Here is a 19,355-nt window from a genome sequence, read left to right on the forward strand (position 1 = left end):
AGTGTTTTCCATTTCAAATTATCGTTGTCATTCTTACTCTGTAGAAATATTGTTATGATTATTACAAATGCAATTCAGTTAGAGGAGCTGAAAATTGTTTTTATGATTTTATACCAGCTGGTACCCATGAAAATTCATGGGCTAGTAGAATTGTTTTTTATGAAAAGTTGTTTCTGCTACTTTTCTTCGTATCTTCATCCATACTCCCAATATATCCTCAACTCACTCTTTCCTCCTTCACTTTATCATTTCTTTTCCTTTTTCTTCCTTTTCCTCAGCTTTCCACATTGGAAGGGATGCTCTGTACCACCCACATATTTACACATTTCCCCCCCTAACTTTTTGCTCTCTCCCAACTCTGTCTCTTTCTCTTCCTCTTCAATGGCATCTGCAATCTCTTTTCATCCATGAACACTTTAAAGAGTTAAAATACATAAAAATGTCTTTAGTGTTTAGCAAGATTTCAGCTTGGGCTCAAACTTAGAAAGAATCCTGGGTTTGGAATCCAGATACCTATGTTTGAATCCCAGCTCTGCTCTTTTATTTCCTGTGTGACCCTGGGTAATTAACTTTTCTCAGGGCTCCAATGTCCTCATCTGTAAAATGAGAAATTGGACTAGATGATCACTTGAGGTCCTCTTCTGCTTTATATCTATTATGTTAATAATTAGCCACAACTATGGGATTGGCAATTCAATTGGGGACCATTTTACATATTAAAGCATGAGAGGAGGAAAGAAGAAACTGAACTTTGGTGAATCCATATCAAAAAGACTTAACAAATGTATAATGCTGACTCATGGTGTCCCTCTCTGCTAGGGGTCAAGCAGTGTAAAGTAATAAGGAAAGAAGTATGAAAGATGATTAAGTGGCTGAGCATTCTTCAGTACCAGAGTAGTAGCAGAAGATGTGATGATGCATTTTTGACACTTAGCAAGGTATTACCAAAAACAAACAAACAAACAAACAAAACCCTCAAAACACAGCTATTTGGAAATCCAGGAACCATATGGAAGAAATAGCCCTGTGAATGGCACATTGATCTAAGTTAAGGGACTTTGTTATTTGATGACTTGCATTTCAGTCTATGTAGTCATCTTTTTAAAAAATATAATAATTCATTTTTGTACTTTTACACTGAGATGTCCATCCATTTTACTTTAGGCTCCAATCACCCATAGAGAATTATGTTCTATTTAGTATCGGTTGAAACCTTGTATAAAATTGGCCATCACTTTATTGGTTGGTGTTTGCAAGGCTAACTCTGACGAGGTTATTTATTTCTTCCAAGGGTGCTTTGCTTGCAGTTTGGCCTAGGCTGCCACCAAGTGTACAGTAACACCTGGATTCTAGCCTTAGGGTCCCAGTGCCCAAGCTTCTCTTGAACTAATTCACTGGGGAGGAGAGTATCATGCTTTCCCACTGAAGGCAGTTTTTCTATAATAGACATCTTCATTAAATAGCTAAACCCAAAGATTAACTCATATTAGCATAAACTATTGAAATAATATTAGTAATAATCTGTATATAAGATTTTCAGAAATATAATTAGGAACAATTAGGTACCTTACTCACTAATATTTTAAACTAACTGATCCATCTCGAAGGGCACACCTGATGTTCTACAACCAACTAGATGAAAAAAACTGGATTAGCTAAACATTTTTCTATTTTTTTTTGTCAATCTGTTGCACTTATGATGGAAGGGAGCTGGCCTTTTCATAGACTTAATCTTAGAAAAGGGATCAGATGAGAAGGTGTTAAACTGCATGATACCAGGGTATGAATTAATCTCATGAGTGTGGCAGAATGGAGGCCACAGATAGGCTTACTTCCAGCTAACCTTTTAAAATCAGTTCACGGGACCAAGAGTCAGACTCAAAGAAGAATCCAGCTCCTAATCACATGAGGAGAATGTTGAGGTTCAGGGGCACCCCAAAATGCTGAGATGCAAGGTATGCTTGTGGCAGGTTCATCTTGAAAGAATCCATTTAGGCTGCCTCCAAATCAAGTGAAGGCATTTATTCTAGTTAATACACCAAGCAGACTCTTCCTTAAGGGAGGCTGCAGCTTGACCCCATCTTCAGGGAGACGGGGCATCTCCTTAATGGAGACAGCAGCTTCTTAAGAGATATAGTAGTCCCCAAAGGAAGCAATCCCTCAGGGAAGCAGCCCCCCAAGGGAGGCAGCCTCCTAAGGGAGATGCCCACTAGCCAGGAGAAGCGAGGGATTCTTATAGAGGAAAATCTACCATGGGTGGGGAGATGAGGTAATCAGGGACAAAAAGGTAGACAGGAAGATGAGATAACCAGGGACACACTGGCAAGGGGTCAGGGATAGTTCAGAGTTCTGAGGATATCTAGGCACATTATTCCGGTATTCAGCCCATTTGCCCAGGGTAGAAGGGTCCCTGTTAGTTTCAATATTTCATTTACCAGCCTACTTGAATCTCATTATCTCCTAAACTGACTTTAAGTGGTACTCAAGATAATGGGCTTCTCTCATGGACTTATTTGAATCTCATCATCTTCCCCCCTCAAGAAGTGGGCATCCAAATTCATTTGGGAAAAAGGGCAAGGGTCATGCATTCCTCATCAGAGAAGCCTCAGGAATGGGAATAGGAAGCCACATGGAGCTGCAGACAGAGGCAACCCCCAAAAGGAAAGGAGCCAACATCCTAGGAATGAGGCTGCTTGGACAGATTGGTCACGACGTGTTGAGAAGGAAGCTTGTGTTGCTGGAACTGCTCTGGACTCTAGGCCCAGGGCAGTCATCCTGCTTCTTTCTCCCCTTGAGCTTTTTTGTTAGGGATTGAAGCCTTTTCCTCTGAGCAGGAGGAGAATCTGTTTATCTTTTTTTCTTTGTTTTAAATGTTTACTTTGCTTCTATATATTGTGCTAACCACCAACATTTTTCTAGTGGGAAATACATTGGAAGGTGGCAGCTGAGGGGTTATCATCCCCAGATATAGTTCTAACTGGTTGTTTTTCCAAGAAGCACAGTCTCTGGCTGGGATCTCAGAATGAACAAAAAGATTCAGAAAATTAGAGATTGATACTATGTCTCGGAATGGAGAAAGAGCATTTATATGGGAAAATCCACTTGCACCATACATCAATAATTAGATAAGGAACAAATAAGAGTGGTTGAACAACCCTAAACAATATACCATAATCTTTAATATGACCACTTTTTAAAAATAACTTATTGATTTACTTTGTTTTAGTATATTTGACACTTTTCCAGTGAGATTTCCATTATGCATTCAAAGTAGGCTCTTAGGAGGCCTCTCTTCAGAAACTAAGAGAAGCCTAGAATGTAAATCCATTTTTTTAAGGCAATTTTTTTAAGGCCTCTCTTCAGAAACTAAGAGAAGCCTAGAATGTGAATCCATTTTTTTAAGGCAATTTTTTTAAGGCCTCTCTTCAGAAACTAAGAGAAGCCTAGAATATGAATCCATTTTTTTTAAAGTGACTTGCCCAGGGTCACACAGCTAGTAAGTGTCAAGTGTTTGGTCTGAGGCTGGATTTGAACTCAGGTCCTCCTGACTTCAGGGCCAGTGCTCCATCCACTGTGCCACCTAGCTGCCCTGTGAATTCATTTTTAAAAAATGGTAAGAGAAAGTTATTTGATCAACTTCTGGCCAGGTGTCACTATCACCTGGTATCTCAATGATGTTACTTCCAGAAACTGTTCCTAAGTATTGGTCAAATGGCTTTGTATATCCAAAGGCTGCTCTCTAGTTCCTGAGAAGAGCTCTCAAGACCCAGTGTAAGTCCTGTAAAAATGAAGCCTTATTGGGCATACCAGGCAAAGTAATTTCTACCACTTACAGTAACAGTAATAACAGAAAGTTACATAAAAGTTATAAAATTTTATATAACTTTCAAGTCTTTTTTTTATCTGAGCCTTACTGCAATCCCATGGTGTAGCTATTGTTACAGTTATTATTACTCTCATTTTACAGATAGAGAAATTAAAGTGTCAGAAATGAGTTATGAACTCATTTCATCCTGTCTCCAAGTTTGAAACTGTGTCTACTATATACTCTTCTGCCTTATGCTCAGTAAAGCACTGAACCATCTCAGGAGTTCTTAGCCTGGCATCTGTGGATAGATTTGATGGGGTCCCTATGCTTGGATGGCTGGGGGGATACAGCTATAATATAATTAGTTTTCTTTTTAATCCTCTGTGTTTTGTTTTATGCATTTAAAATAACCTGAGGAGTTCATATACTTCATCAGACTGTCTGAGGGGTCCAAGCCACAGAAACCATTGCTCCAGACCCTCAACAGATAACTTTGTCTTGTGCCAAAAAAAATATTCCAAACCCCCCTCTCCCCAATTTTCCTTAAGTTCAATGCAGCTACTTTGAGGTACATTAGACTCTGAGCTCCTTAAGAGCAGAGACTGTCTTTTACCAGAGGTAGCACAATGCCTGATCCATAGTGGGTGCTTAATAAATATTTATTGACTGACTATTCAATTGGATTAAAGCACTTGGTGTGTCTCATTTGATCCTCACAACAATCCTGGGAGGTAAGTGCTGTTATTATCCCCATTTTACAGTTAAGAAAACTGAGGCAAACAGAGGTTAAATGACTTGCCCAGGGCCGCATAGCTGATAGGTGTGTCTGGTCCAGTCAAGCTGACCTGTTCGTTATTGCCCATACCCCACGTTCGATAATCCTCTACCTTGGCATCAGTGGTCTTCCGCTGTCTCCCCAGTTCCCTCTTGTAGAATCTCTGACTTCTTTCAAAGCAAAGTTCAGGTCCCAACTCCTACTTAAATATTTTCCTAACTGGGTCCCACTTCTTCCCTCCCACCTCACTTATTGAAAAGAAGTCCCCACATCAGGTCTCAGATAAAGTTACATGTATTCATTCATTCACTGAACAAAAAATACAGTAACCACCTACTCTGTGAACATAATATTCTAAGCAATTGAGTAATAGGGGAGATAAATAAGACAGGGTTCTAACAAGACTACAAGGTCCTTGAGATAGATCCCATGCCTTGTATCTCTCTTGTCTGCCCTAGATTGCCTGGTGCTATGTTTTAAACCAGGCTTTCAAAATCTTTGGCCCTCGGGCTGCTTACAGCCAGTGGGCTGCTTGTGGCACACCAAAGGATTTTGGGTGTCCCGCAAAAAATGTAAAGGAGGGAGAAACTAGGTGGTGAGGTGGATAGAGCACTGGCTGTGGATTCAGGAGGACCTGAGTTCAAATCTGGCCTCGGACACATAACACCTACTAGCTGTGTGACCCTGGGCAAGTCAGTTAACCCCATGGCCTAGCCAAAAAAAATTTAAAAATTAAAAAAAATGTAGAGGAAAACATCTTCTACAATTTCACGAGCTGCCCGAAATCTTTTGGCATGCCCACAGTCTGTAGGTTGTGCAGGCCTGTTTTAAACATAGCATGAACTCAATAACTACTTCTTGAATTTAAATAAATAATATACAAATAAATAAACAAATAAGACTGGTTTCCTGACCTCAGAAAGCAGGGGTATAGGAACTAGATTCATGACTTCATCGGTAGAGGAAACCCCTAGGTATGGAAATTCCCTCTACCAATGCATAGCCTCAGCAACTGATAAGCTTGGAGAGTTGCCTAAAACACTGAAAGGTTCAGTTGAGCCGGGGTCACACACAGAGGTTTATGGGTCAGAAGCAAGACTTGACCCCTTGCTGTCCTGACTCCAAGGCCAGTTTTCCTTCCACTATGCCACAATGCTTCTCACTACCTACATCAAGCTATAATCAAATAGTGAAGATAAGATGGACAGAGCTAAATATGATACAAGCTATGTGTGACTGAGGAGCATATAATGCCATGAGATCAGATGTGGGAAAAAATCATTTACAGCTCTGGAATTCCGAACATCTGCATGGCAGAGATGACATTTGAACTGAGAACATCGTCCTTTGAAATAATTCATCAGGACTAATGATGATGACCCAGAACATGGATGATCCATACTCTTCCCCCCACCCCAAGCCTGCCTCTTTTCACCCCCTACCAGATGCTTGGGGAAAGTGGGCTCCTTTTAGTATTACAACAAACATTTATTAAGCACTAACTGTGTGCAAAACACAATGTGGATTCAAAGACAAAATGAGGACAGTCCCTCCCCTCCAGGAGCTGAGGTTGTGTGTGAGAGGGAGGGTGGGAGTGGGTGGTGCATAACTTGAAGGAAGGGGAGGCATAGTTGGAAACCTCAGCAATTGATACCATAATTGGGGAGGCAGCTATACTGAAGAACCTGATAGAAATGATGCTGGTTTCTGTACACCAAAGCTTTTCTCCATCACAGCAAATAATCAAAAGGTGAAGCCATAATTCCTAAAGCACAGTGGCGTTTTTAAAAGCAGACACGTATAAGGAATGAAAGCTGGCTTAACTTACAGAAATGATGTGGGACTAAAATCTCTTTGAGAAGAATTACAATCAGCCCCAGAAGGTAGAAGGATCTTGGTAATCACAGCATGAAGTGTGGCAGATTCTCTCATCAGCCCTGCCAGGCAGCATTAGAGACACAGTGTGATGTCCTAGAAAGAACACTGGACTCCTGCCAAGAAGAAATGGGATTGGAGTTCCCAACTTGACATTTATTAGCTGTGTGACCTTAAGCAAGTTGTCTAGACCCCATTGAGCCTCAGTTTCTTGTCTATAAAATGGGAGTGATATAAAGGCTTGTTTGCCTACTTCACAAAGGTCTTGTGAGGATCCAATCAAATCATGTGTATAAAGTGCCTTGCCATAAAAGACTATATAAAAGCGAGTCCCAGGACTGCAAATCATGCTCTTGAGCAGGCTTTCTTTCACCATAGAGCTTCTTTACCAATTAGGAACTCTGAGGCCAATGTTTCTTCGGTTTTGTGGGAAAGCCCTGCCCTATGCAGTTCCATGAGGAAGAGAGTTCTTTCCTAGTTTTCTGCTCTGAACAGATGAGATGAGATTTCCTTACCAGGCACTGTTAGCTCTAAGCAAAACAGTTCAGTAGACAAGTTTGTATTGTGAGTATTTCTGCCTCTATTCCATCTCCTGGTTCTTGGGGCTCCCTGTGTGACTATGTGCCCATACCATCCCCACAAGTCCTGCTTCTTACCTTACTAATGTAATACCCTACTAAAATGTTAACTCTATTATCCCTTCCAGGGATTTTTGAACTTGAAGAAGGCTTTTGAAGACCCCAAGGGAATTTACCCACATGCTTCTGGCTAAAGAATAGCATTCCGTAGGATCATTTTTTTTTATCTAGTGCAGAAAGGGACTTCAGCCTTCTTTTTATTATAGTTAAATAACCTTCCAGAGAAGTGAAGTAACTCACTCTAGGGATTCACATCTAGGCCTTCAGACTCCAAATCCAGCACTGTCCCTTTAGTGCATGTCATCCTCTTTCCAGTCAAGAGGACGGCTTCAGGAGGAACAAACATGGCATATGAGGGAGGAGAAAGACATCTCCCAGCTCAGCCAGCAGAGCTCTCTGGTAATCAATGAGGGGACTGGCCTCACAGCCAGAGGATTCACCCCTGCACCTTCTTAGAGATGAAGGGTCAAAGGTGTTGAGTGGTTTGTCCAAAGCTGCACAGAAAGAGATTAGAACTGGGACCCAACGCCTAGTCTATTGTCCTTCAGCTTTTACTAAACTTGGGTATTTTTTTCTATTTGTTGTTTTAGATACTCAGCATTTTTTTTTGTGTGTGTGTGTGTGTATGTGTATTTGTGTCTGTCTGTGTGTCTCTTTACAGCCAGTGGTCCTCCTGCATCTGTTTCACAGCTCTCTTCAGAAATTGCCACTTCCATTGCAAATCCAGCCGTTGGCTACTTGGAACAAGAAGAGGCCATCCCTGCAAATAATTTAGAGCAGCGAGGGTGAATTGCTGACTCTCCATGTTTCCCTAGATGAGAGATGGAGCCTTTGGACCATGGGTATTTGACAGTAGACATTAGGAATGCGGCAGCCAGGGAATTACAATACTAAACACTTGAACATGTTTTGACTACTAGAAGTTAATATTGCACTTGAGAAAATATCTATATCTATATAAATATAAACATATATTAAATATAGACATATGGATATGGATATTTAAGTTATAGTGAAGTGTCCAGATCAGATACTGCTTTTCCCAGGGTATCAAGCAAATACAGTGGAACTGTCTTCCCATATAGTGTTAGGGACATAGTTGATGCCCTGTTACGGTCTACAAGATTATGGAGCACTGGACTCCCACTATGGTATTGCTATATTTCAGGGGACATCATTTACCTGTGCTGTATCTAAATCCACTTAAAGCAAGTTATGTTCTAACGGGGCTTCCATCAGTGCTGTTCAGTCCTTTTGAAATTTTCCTTTATTGAAAAATAGGCAAATGTGGATACTAAGCAGGGTTTGTAATGTTTTGGTCCATAGCATTTGTAAGAAGAATCCTTTCCACAGCCAGGCTGCTTCTGGAAGCACAAACCAAATTCCTCTTTGTCTTGCCATGCCTACAGGAAACAAAAGGCGCCTTAATTAGAGTTCAGTCAGAGTCAGTGTGAAATACAGTAAAGGAAATGTCATTGTAAATTGGTTTACATTTTTCTCCTTAAATTTTTCTAGGATCATAGTGCTTAAAATGCTTTAATGATATTGCCAGATATGATTTCTTCACAATTGTAAACCTTCAGATGCCATTTAGAAAATGATTAGTATTTAAAAGTAGTCTTCACCGCGAATTACCTATTAGAATAGAAGTAGGCCAATGGAATATGCAGAAAACAATCCTTTAGCTCCTAGTTCCCCTGTGCCTGGTTCTTGGGATTTTAAAAGAAGTATGCCATGGGGTGTGTGTGTGTGTGTGTGTGTGTGTGTGTGTGTGTGTGTGTGTGCTTGCTTGTGCACATGTGTGTATATGAAAGAGGAAGAGTACATGTGCCTCTGTGTGTGTGTGTGTGTGTGTGTGTGTGCGTGCACGTGCGCGCTAGAATAATTAAATCAGTAATGCAATATTGTGGGTCCATCTACTCTTCTTTGCACTACTTTATTTACAGTAGTAAATAAAATTATTTTTATACTGTTTACCACCTGTGAAGTGACTGGGTTTTTTTTTCCTTTTTCACATGTATACTCTTTTAATCACTAACAGTTCTAAAGTCCACGAATTTTTGTAAAAGCAGAGGTAAGGAGAAGCTTTATCAGACAGATTTTTTTTTCTGGTGACATTAACTTTTGAGGTTAAAAAGTGGACAGGTGGCTCCCCACTTTAAATGACCAATCACCTCAAGTTCCAGCCCTGGGTCTTTGTCTCTCCTCAAAGTTTCTTAAAGCTAGAGCCAGATGTCCCCTATTACAGTTAGCTTCTCCTGACTGGTCCCTTTTAAACTCCTTTCTGCACTGCCCCTGACTATAGCTAGGCCACTTCTCAGTTACAATTGTTGTCCCTTTACCTGAACACCTGTGAATATCCAGGTAGCTAGTGTTGGGTCTCCGGAAGTTGGTTTAGTACCAGGCTGGATTCTGGTCCAAAAGGAGGGACTGACTCATCTCTTCTTCAGATAGTTTTTGAGGGAGGGCAGAGTGGTTTCTAGAGCCAAGCCAAGGGTTTTAATTCACCCCAGGATAGGCCCTGATAAGGCCTGATAAAAAACTAAGGCCCTGATCTCTGGGCTCAAAGCTGGGTACAATAGGGAAGAGGGCCAAGGCAGCCCAATCCTTTCCAACATACTCTACTCTAGGGATTCGGTGAATCTGTGAACACGGAGAGGGAAAAAAGTGCATCTTTGTTTTCATTATTTGGCTTCCTTTTTTAACCCTCTATATTTTATTTTATGCATTTACAAACTTTGTTCTAAGAAAGGCTACACAGGCTTTGTCAGAGTGACAAATGGATGGAAGGTTAGGATTCCTGCTCTGTTCCAGGTACTAGACTTAGAGACAGAAATTCCTGAGTTTGAATCCTTCCTCAGACACTTACTAGCTGCAAGACCTAGCTGCCTAGGCAAGTCATTTACCCTCTCTTAGGCTTAGTTTCCATATTTGTAAAATGGGGATAATAATAGCGTCTATTTCACAAGGTTGTTTTGGGATAACTCATAAAGTATTTAGCAAACCATAAAGTGCTATATTAATTCTAGCTACTGTTATTGTTGCCTTCTCCCTCTTCCCTCATAAGACCATGGTTTTAGAGACCACTTAGTCCAGGGGTATGGAAGCTTTGGTCTGAAGGCCACATGTGGCCCTCTAGGTCCTCTAGTGTGGCCCTTTCACTGAATCCAAACTTCACAGGGCAAATTCCCTTGATAAAAGGATTTGTTTTGTAAAACTTGGACTCGGTCAAAAGGCCACACCCAAGGACTCCAAAGGTCACATGTGGACAGTTTGTCCACCCTTGTTTAGTTCAACTACCTCACTTAACAGACATAGAAACTACAGCAGTCAAGGGGAAGTGACTTTTCCATGGTCCAGATGAAGTGAGTTGCCCAAGGTCATATAGATAGTGGCTAAGTAAGACAGGATTTGCACTCAGATTCTCAGACTCCAAGTCCAGCACACTCCCTTCTCTGTTTAGAACTAAATTCATGAGAGGCCATGCTGGTGCCATGTCAGGGCTAGGACTGGAGTTAAGAAGGAGCATGCAGAGTTTTCTAGAGGTCCCCTGTACCATGTATCCAAAAGAGTGGGTATCACCTCCCTGACTTCTGCTCCTCTAGAGACTTTCTTCAGACCTACCTTCTATCTGAAGGTCTCTTCAATTTAGTACCACTGATACTTTGTCAAACTCAGTGTATAAATATTCAGATTGTTGTATGGGTTTAAAGGCCTAGATTACTTACCACCAAGTAAATTACCACCAAGCCCTCCTGGATTGAGGAAAGGGAGGTACAGGAGGAGAAGCTGGCAGCAGTACCTCTCCTCACTTTACAGAGAACGTGGTGCTAGACCCCAAAAAGGAAAACCCCGGGACTTTCCCACATGCTGGTGTCCCCCTAAGGCTATAATCCCATCAACTGGCCTTTCATTGTGGCTATGCCCAATCTCTGTTTCATTAACCTAGCCTGGCCCTCCATTGTCTTACCTCCCAGTGCCCCCCCCCATTTCACACCTTTAATCCTATCTAGGCTCCATTCTCCCTTGGCCACCCCTGGAATTCTATTATCTCAGACTACTTAGCTACTCCTAGATCCCTCCCATAGTCTTTCTGTATATAAGGTCCATCTCATCTCCATTAAGATGTTCAGATCCCTAAAATCTAGCCAATATTTGTAGACTCTTAGATTCCTCAAGGGCCTGACAATATGGCAGATCTTTAATAAACTTTGTTTTTGGCAGAAAGAAGGCTTGGGTTGAATTCTTTTGGACAGGATCCAAGTGTTGTGATCTTGGGGTTCCAGCACCCCTAACCCTTAGACCTCATCAGAAGGAATGAGGCTCAGAGAAATTAAGTTAATGATATAGGGCCTTGAGGTAGTGGAGGGCTGGCATGAAACCTCAGGAAATCTCTGACTATGTTCCATAGTTCTTCCAATGGATGAAAACTCTGCCCTGTATTGTCTGATTTCTTCAGTTTTCATTCTGTCTTAGAAGGAAGCACTATATGCCTTGAAGGAACTCATGCTGACATACCCACCATCATTTTTTGTTGTAAGTATGTGACTGTTCTTTTAAAGGGAGGATCTCATGCTGAATCTTATTAAAGGATTAGTCTCATGCCATTGAGCCTTAGATTTCCCTGGTCACCTTTTGGATTTTCTTTAATATCTGAGATCTTAAAGCCATCTGCTGATACTACCAATTCTTTGTTGCCTCTGTTACTGGGGGACCGAGGACACAGCTTCACAAGTCACAGTAATCTTTCTGTTTGTCTCATTCCCCTTAATTGAGGAGCTAATAAGCCACAAGCTAGTCAAGAGACAGAAGGAGTAGGATGAAGCAGCAAGGTACTGTATTCACAGGCCTTGTGGTCCCATGTACAATGGAATTGAGGACAGAAGGCCTTGATTTGGGTCTGGTCTCCATCACTTATTAGCTCTATGACCTCTGTCAACTTACTTTAACTCCCCAAACTGATGTTTCTTCATTTATAAGATGAAAATATGTCTGTTCAGCCCAGCTCAAAGGTCTTTTGGGTTGGTCAAATGAGAAGACATATGTCTAAAGCAGGAGTGGGGAACCTTCAGCCTTGAGGTTGCAGGTTCCCCATCCCTGGTCTAGGGGCTACATAAACTGGAGTTATTCTGACTGAATAGTTTATTTATGTCCCTAAATGTATGCTTTCTCCATGTTAATTAGTTTAAAAAATTAACTGGTTCCAACTAGCTTGTTTTGCAAAATAAAATAAAAGAATGTATGCAACCTGTTATATTCATACCCAAATTCCATGTTCAAAGGTCTAATCTGCCAGATTACAGCAGGTCTTGAATGCCATTTACAACTCCCCTATAGGTTAGGCAGAAGAAAATGAAAGGAGATTAAAATTGCAATCAGTTCTTTTAGCTACTTATTTACTCTGGTAGAATGGAGAGAAAAATTGAACAAGCTGGCAAAATCAGTCAGTAAACATTTATTAAGCACCTTCTATGTGTCAGGCACTATGCTGGGCAATAGGCATACAAAGGTAAAAAATTAAATAGTTCCTGCCCTCAAGGAACTTACATTCTATGAGAGAAGATAACATCTCTCTTTTATATATGTGTATATCTATGTATGTATGTGTGTTGGGGTTTTTTTTTTCTTCTTACAAAAATAAATGCATGGTTATTTGGGCAGGAGAGAGCCCTAGCAGCTGAGGAAGCTAAGAAGGGATTCTTGTAGAAAGTGGTGCTTGAAGTGAACCTTGAAGGACTATAAGAATTTTTAAGAGGCAGAGGGGAGAAGAGCATGGAAGACAGACAGTACCAAGATTCAGACATGGGAAAGGAAGTGTTGAGTGCAAGGCACAAGAAGGCCGGTGTGACTGGGATTCATGTATAACAGAGTTGGAAAGTTAAGTAGGGACTAGGCTGTGAAGGCTGTTAAAAGATGATTGAAGACTGTATATTTTATCCTCAAGACAATAGGGAGTCATTGGAAAGTTTTCATTGTGGTTGTGACTTTTTTTGAGTAGGGGCATGACACAGCTTTAGTAAAATGGAGAATGGATTGGAATGGAGAGAGCCTTGAGGCAGGGAGACGAGTTCCAAGCTTAATCCAATAGTCCAGGTGAGAAGAGGTGAACTAAGGGAGTGATTGGGGGTAGCTAGGTGGTACAGCAGATAGAGTAGTCTTCAGCTGAGTTCAAATCCAGCTTGACTTATTAGCTGCTTGATCCTGGGCAAGTCACCTAACCCTGCTAGGCTTAGTTTCCTCATCTGTAAAATGAGCTGGAGAAAAAAATGGCAAACCACTCCAGTATCTTTGCCAACCAAACCCCAAAATAGGGTCACAAAGAGTTGGACTTGACTGAATAACAGCAAGTGAGTGATTGTATGAGTGGAAAAAAAGAGTCGTATGTGAGAAATGTTGTGGCAGCAGAAACTGACAACTGGTTGGCTAGGAGTGAAGGAGAGTGAATAGTGGAAGATAACGCTGAGGTTGTGAACCTAGTGCCTAGTAGGGTGGTGGTGCCCCCCCTCTCTCCAGAAATAGCAAAGTTCAAAAGAAGGGTAGGTTTTGTGGAGAAAAAGTTCCGTTTAGACATATTGAGTTTGAGATGATTATGAAATACCTGTTTTGAAATGTCTAGTAGGCAAGTGGTGTTGTGCAACTGGAGGTGAGCAGAGAGACTAGGGCTGCATGCAGATCTGAGAGTCATCTGCATAAAGATGTTAGTTAAACCCATGGGAGCTGAAGAGCTTACCAAGTGGAAGAGCACCTGCAGATTTCAGTTACCTAGGTGGTCATATCTTCCTTTACCATCAAAGTTGCCTGTAACATCCAGATTCATTTTCATGATCCCTGTAACACTATTGAATGTGATGAAAAAACTGGTTCAAAAGCAAGAGCTGTGGGTTCTCAAATTACTTTTGAACTTTCCAGATAGAAAATGGAAAAAAAAAGTTAGGTTCCAGAAAACCTAGATTCTTGTGATTTAGTGTTAGAAAGCCACACCCAAAACTAAAGATAGTGTTTTCTAATGCTAAGTTGTGCCTCCAAGGTGTTTTTCATTTAAAAGATGAGATCCCAATAAATCTTTGTTTAGCTTTAAAAATGTTAGAGGCAGGGGTGGGCTGGTGCTAACTCCAATTGGCTTCAGGAGAGCTGACTGATAAATTTTCAGTGTGAACTTTCATGCTTTAGAAATCTGCAAAATGCTACAAATCAGGACTTGACTTATTGTTTCATTGATTGTCTGACTCGAGAGTTAAAAGAGTGATGGAGAAAATGTCAACATTGCATATTAAACTTAAAAGTGATTTGTACATCCTTCAGCCACTCTATCCCAATCTATTGTTAAATATTACCAGCACTCCTCTGGTTAGAGTTGAAAGGCAACAGAGAAATAATCAGTTTCAATTTCTCAAGTAAGGAAACTGAGACAAAGAAAAGTCACAGAAAGGAGTTTCAGACTTCGGTCTTGACTTCAAAATTGTAATGACAATTACATGCTTAAATAGTACTTCAAAGCACTTTCTTCACCAAAACCCCTGCGGCTGTCTCTTTGGTAAGCCACGCCTACCGAATTCCTCTCTTATAACTCCAAGGTCTTTCTTTCCCTGTCCTTATTCATAGGTTATCTGGTCTGCTTTTAAACCTTGGTTGGCTTCTTAAGTCAAGCAATACTTCTTAACAGAGCTGGGCTGCCATAGCCTACTTGTTTTTCAAGCACACAAGTAAGCAGAACAACCCTGGAGATTTGGGGCATTGGGCTCTATAAAGCAAATTAGTTCTCTACTGTATTAATGCAGTAGGTTCAAAAGTCTATGTCACTAGTTTCCTCAGAATAAAGGATACCTGGATACACTGTGGTACCAATGAGCTTTGCCAGATGAAGAAGATGGCATAATTTCAGTAAAGAACCTGGGAAAGATCCACAAGTCATTTCTGTCAGGAAGAACACATTGTTCGGAGGTCGCTAGGCAGTGAGGTGGCAGAGTGGAAGAGATCACATCATGTGGATGTACCATTATACTGAAGCACAAAGCAAAGGAAACCCCAGTTGTAGAATTGTGGATACAATCAGGATACAAATACAAGCAAGCAAGACAGTCCCTACCCTGAAAGAGCTTACATTCTAATGGAGGGACCCTACATAAAGGGGAACTAGAAAGAAGGGGGAAGGGGAAGATAAGAGTGAACATGATAATAGTAGATGTCTAAGAAGTGACATGGAAGTCCACGTCCAGGTAAATTAACTGTAATGCAGGACTCTAACCTTAACCTTCCGACTCCAACCCTAACCCTCTGACTCTAAACCAACCCAATATGCCTCTTACTTGAACCCTAACCCTAACTCTAAACACTTCTGACTCCAACCAGCCTCTGATTCTGAACCTAACCCTAACCCTAACCCAAAATTCATGCTAACCAGAACTCTCCCAGAAGTTTCAGTGGGAGAGAAATGACAATGATGGTCAAAAATACCGACAATATGGTGTGAAAAATGTCTCTAATCAGCTCTGGAATCTTTTCTTAAATACTTTTCCTAGGAAAAGCAGGTTCTTTTAAACTCTAAGTCATGGTGATTAACAAAATCTTCATTTTCACTTACTAAGGCATCACCAGTTAATGTACATTTGTCCAATAGTCACAAAACAGTTCTGGGGACCAGCATTTCCCAGCTATCATTCCAAAGTACTCTTGTCAATCATATACAAATTAGATTCAGGGAAACACATTGCTATAACCATCTTTAACTTGAGTAAATGCCTTTTCTCCATGGGCAGCTTTCTTAGTGTTTTCTGACATGTAGGTCCCATATTTGTTTTTATTTTTGCCTCTCTTTAAATTAGCAAAATTGCCTGAATAATGAAAGGAAACAGGCCAAGAGGGAAGACGTGACTTATCCAACATGGAAAGATTGCCAGGCCTGAAATCAGGAAGAACCGAGTTCAAATCCAGCCTTAGATACTTACTAGCTGTGTGATCCTACGCAAATCACTTAACCCAGTTTGCCTCAGTTTCCTCATCTGCTAAATGAGCCAGAGAGGAAAATGGCAAACCACTCCAGTATCTTTGCCAAGAAAATCCCAAAAAGGTCATGAAGAGTCTGATCTGACTGAAAAATGACTAAACAACAACAAAAATGTCAGAGCCAGGACTAAGGCCCAGGCTTATTGACCTTAAATCATGCTTCTGCCCTTACCAATACCGACTTCCGCTGATCCTTTGCTGTGTCATAGAGTTTAGTACATAGTTATACACTCTCTTGTATTTCTTATGTTGTTTCAAGATTAATATCTTATCTCATCAACTTTAGTATACAACATTTGAAGGTAAGGACAAGGTCATATTCTGTATATGCCAATAAAACCTTGGCTAAACAAGATAGTCTGCCCTGACTGTCTTGACAGTGTAAGATAGGAAAAGTAGAAGAAGGTGAATGGACTCGAGGATGTGTCAAAGGTCTCGAAGAATTGGAGGAATTTGACAACATTTCATTATTTGAGATAGTATCTTTCTGTGAACTAAGAGACTAGAGTAATACACCATGTGTTATCTTATGCTTAATTAGAGGATCCTGTTAAAATGCAGCTTTACTTTTAAGCCTACCTTTTAAAAAATGTTTCAAATAAAAATCCTTATTTGTGGTTGAACATTAGCCAGACCTAAGAATAAACAGCTGTTCTCTGAAGTAAGTCCAAAGAATAAGGGTAAAAGCTTGGGGTGTCGAAAAGAGCATTGAGCTAGATATCAGGAAACCCAGTTTCTAGTTCTTTGCCATTAACTTCTTGTGGAACCACATATATATCATATATATATGTGTGTGTGTGTATGTGATATTCACTGTAGAATGTTAGAACTGCAAAGGAATCCCTCATTTTGTAGATTAGGAAACAAGTCTAAAGAGAAAAGTGATTTATCCAAGGCAGACCTCTAATACGGAATTCTTGCACCAGGTGGAGGTAGGGAGTTGGGAGGTAAGGAGAGAGAATACTGTGCCACAGTGGGGAGACAGAAATTCCTGGAACATTAAGTGCAAAGGTAGCACTGGAGGCAGAGCATACTCCAGCCCACCACCCTGTAGCTTTCTATTTTGACTAATGATCCTTGCTAAAAAGATGCTAAGCTCTGTTGTTTCTGTGGTGCTAAAGGATTATAAGTGCCATCATAGCCTCTAAACTGGGTACCCTCTACATTCAGTACTCCAGGGTAAAGTCACTCCACCCAAATTGCTTTCTGCTCCAAGATCACACAACTAGTTAGGGACAGATACAATCCTAGAACCCAAATGTCTTGGCTTCTAGGCCACTGATCTTTCCTCACCACCACTTTCAAACATGAAGGGAGATGTCCTGGGAACCTCCTGTTTTCCTTCCTATAAGAAGGAACTTCCCTTCCTCAGAGAGAAGTTTGAGTGGTTTGGAAATATCCTGACCTCCATTTCTTCTCTTACCAACAAGCAGCATGGTGCTCTAGCCAGAAGGCCAGTTATGGAATCAGCTTCAAGATATCCCTCTGACATGTACTACCAGTGAGACTGCAACAAGTCATCCAACTTCTCTGCTGTCCCCCAGCAAACTCCCTAAGATTATAAATTAAATATGATCTGCCAATCTGTATCAACGTGGGGAATCATAAGTCCTGACACCCCAACAATGACCCTTCCCCTACCCTCCCTTGACAGAGCCACACTGGTAGAATTGTCCCTCCACACTTCTCAAGCTTCCCCTCTGTAGCTTACTGGCTCGTGCGAGTCTGCTCTTGTTCACTCTAACCTGATTTCGTTGAGATTAAAATGGAGGGTTCTTGATTTTAACACTAAGGAAGGTGATCAGCCAAAAAAAAGTCAAATTGATGCTTCCAATAAATTCAACAAGCACTTATAAAATGCCTACTGTGTGTAGAGCTTTATGCTAGTTGGCAGGAGGGTGTAATAAAGTTGAATTAAAATAGCTATAATAGCTAACGTTTATATAGCACCTACTATGCACCGCATCCTGGGCCATCTCCGGTTGTCCTGATCTATATCTGGCTGCTGGACCCAGATGGACAAAGTGAGGCTGGTGATTTTGCACAACCCAGCTTCACTTAAATCCAACTCCCTTGCAAGTCACAGCATCATCTTCCTGATGTCATGGTCCTCTTCAAGAATGAAGGACAAACCACACAAGCACCTCTATGTGCCAGGCACTGTTCTAAGCATTTTATAACTATTATCTCACTTCAGCTGCATAACAACCCTGGGAGATAGGTGTTGTAAGTATCCCCATATTAAAGATGAGGAAAATAAAGCAAACAGAAGTTAAGTGACTTATCCAGAGTCACATAGCCAATAAGTGTCTGAGGCTGGATTTGAACTCAAGTCTTCCTGATTCCAGACCTGACACTTTATACACTGCTTCACGAAGCTGCCCCTAGAGGACCCTGCTTTCACGGAGTTTACTATCTAATGTGGGGATGTTGCACATTCCTAAATAACAAAAGTGCAAAGTAGAGGACAAAGCAAGAGTATGTCCTAAAGCAGTGCTTCTTAAACTGTGGGTGGCAACCCCATATGGGATTGCAAAAAAATTGGCAACAATAAAGGGTTTCTGAGTGCACAATAACCAAAAATTAATTCAAAATCATATCCCAAGTGTTTCTGGCAGTGCTTACTGGGGTTGCATCCAGCAACTTCACTTGGTTCTGAACACAAAGCATGCACACTTTGCATTGCATATGCCCTCAGGCCACGCCATGCTACAGAAACAAAAAGGCAGGAAAGGGATTGGGGGTGGAAAAAGTTTAAGAAGCCTGTCCTAAAGAATTCCTTTAGGGATTCTTGATCTTACCCCAAAGACTCACCAGAAATCTTTGAAATAACAGCTCATCTTGGGACACTATGTGGCATAGTGTGCCAGCCCTGGAGTCAGAAGGACCTGAGTTTAAATCTGATCTATATACTTGTAGCTGTGTGATCCTGGGCAGGTCACCTAAGTAGAAAGAACAGCCAATCGTTTTATTATTAACAATCTTTCAGAGGTGTTGGGTGGCTTCAATAAATGAAATACTGTAAAGACTTTAAGAAAATAGATTCTCAGGTCATCTCAAGGGTAGTAGAAAGGTACATGGGGAGTATGAATAGGCTAAAACATATTACCAACAAAGAAGTGCTCCACTGGCATCCACACAATATCAGGAGATCTAGAGGAAGTCTCACAACAAATTGAATGGGCCCCTGATGGGGTGGGGGAGTTATGGAGAACATAGAAAAGAGCTAGACAAAATGAAAAGGCACGGATGGAAT

General features: G+C 41.0%; 1 protein-coding gene across 1 annotated transcript in view; it reads left to right on the top strand.

The window, feature by feature from the left end:
• SEL1L3 (SEL1L family member 3) overlaps positions 1–9,070 on the top strand; it is a 122,122-nt gene extending 113,052 nt beyond the window's left edge. The window contains exon 24 of the mRNA XM_020992320.2: positions 7,758–9,070. Coding sequence (XP_020847979.1) covers positions 7,758–7,885 — 128 coding nt within the window. The 3' untranslated portion in view covers positions 7,886–9,070. The remainder of the gene's footprint in view (positions 1–7,757) is intronic.
• The last annotated feature ends 10,285 nt before the right edge of the window (positions 9,071–19,355 follow it).

Source organism: Phascolarctos cinereus, unplaced genomic scaffold (assembly GCF_003287225.1).
Source record: "Phascolarctos cinereus isolate Bilbo 61053 unplaced genomic scaffold, phaCin_HiC Scaffold_9;HRSCAF=440, whole genome shotgun sequence".
Classification (NCBI taxonomy): Eukaryota; Metazoa; Chordata; class Mammalia; order Diprotodontia; family Phascolarctidae; genus Phascolarctos; species Phascolarctos cinereus.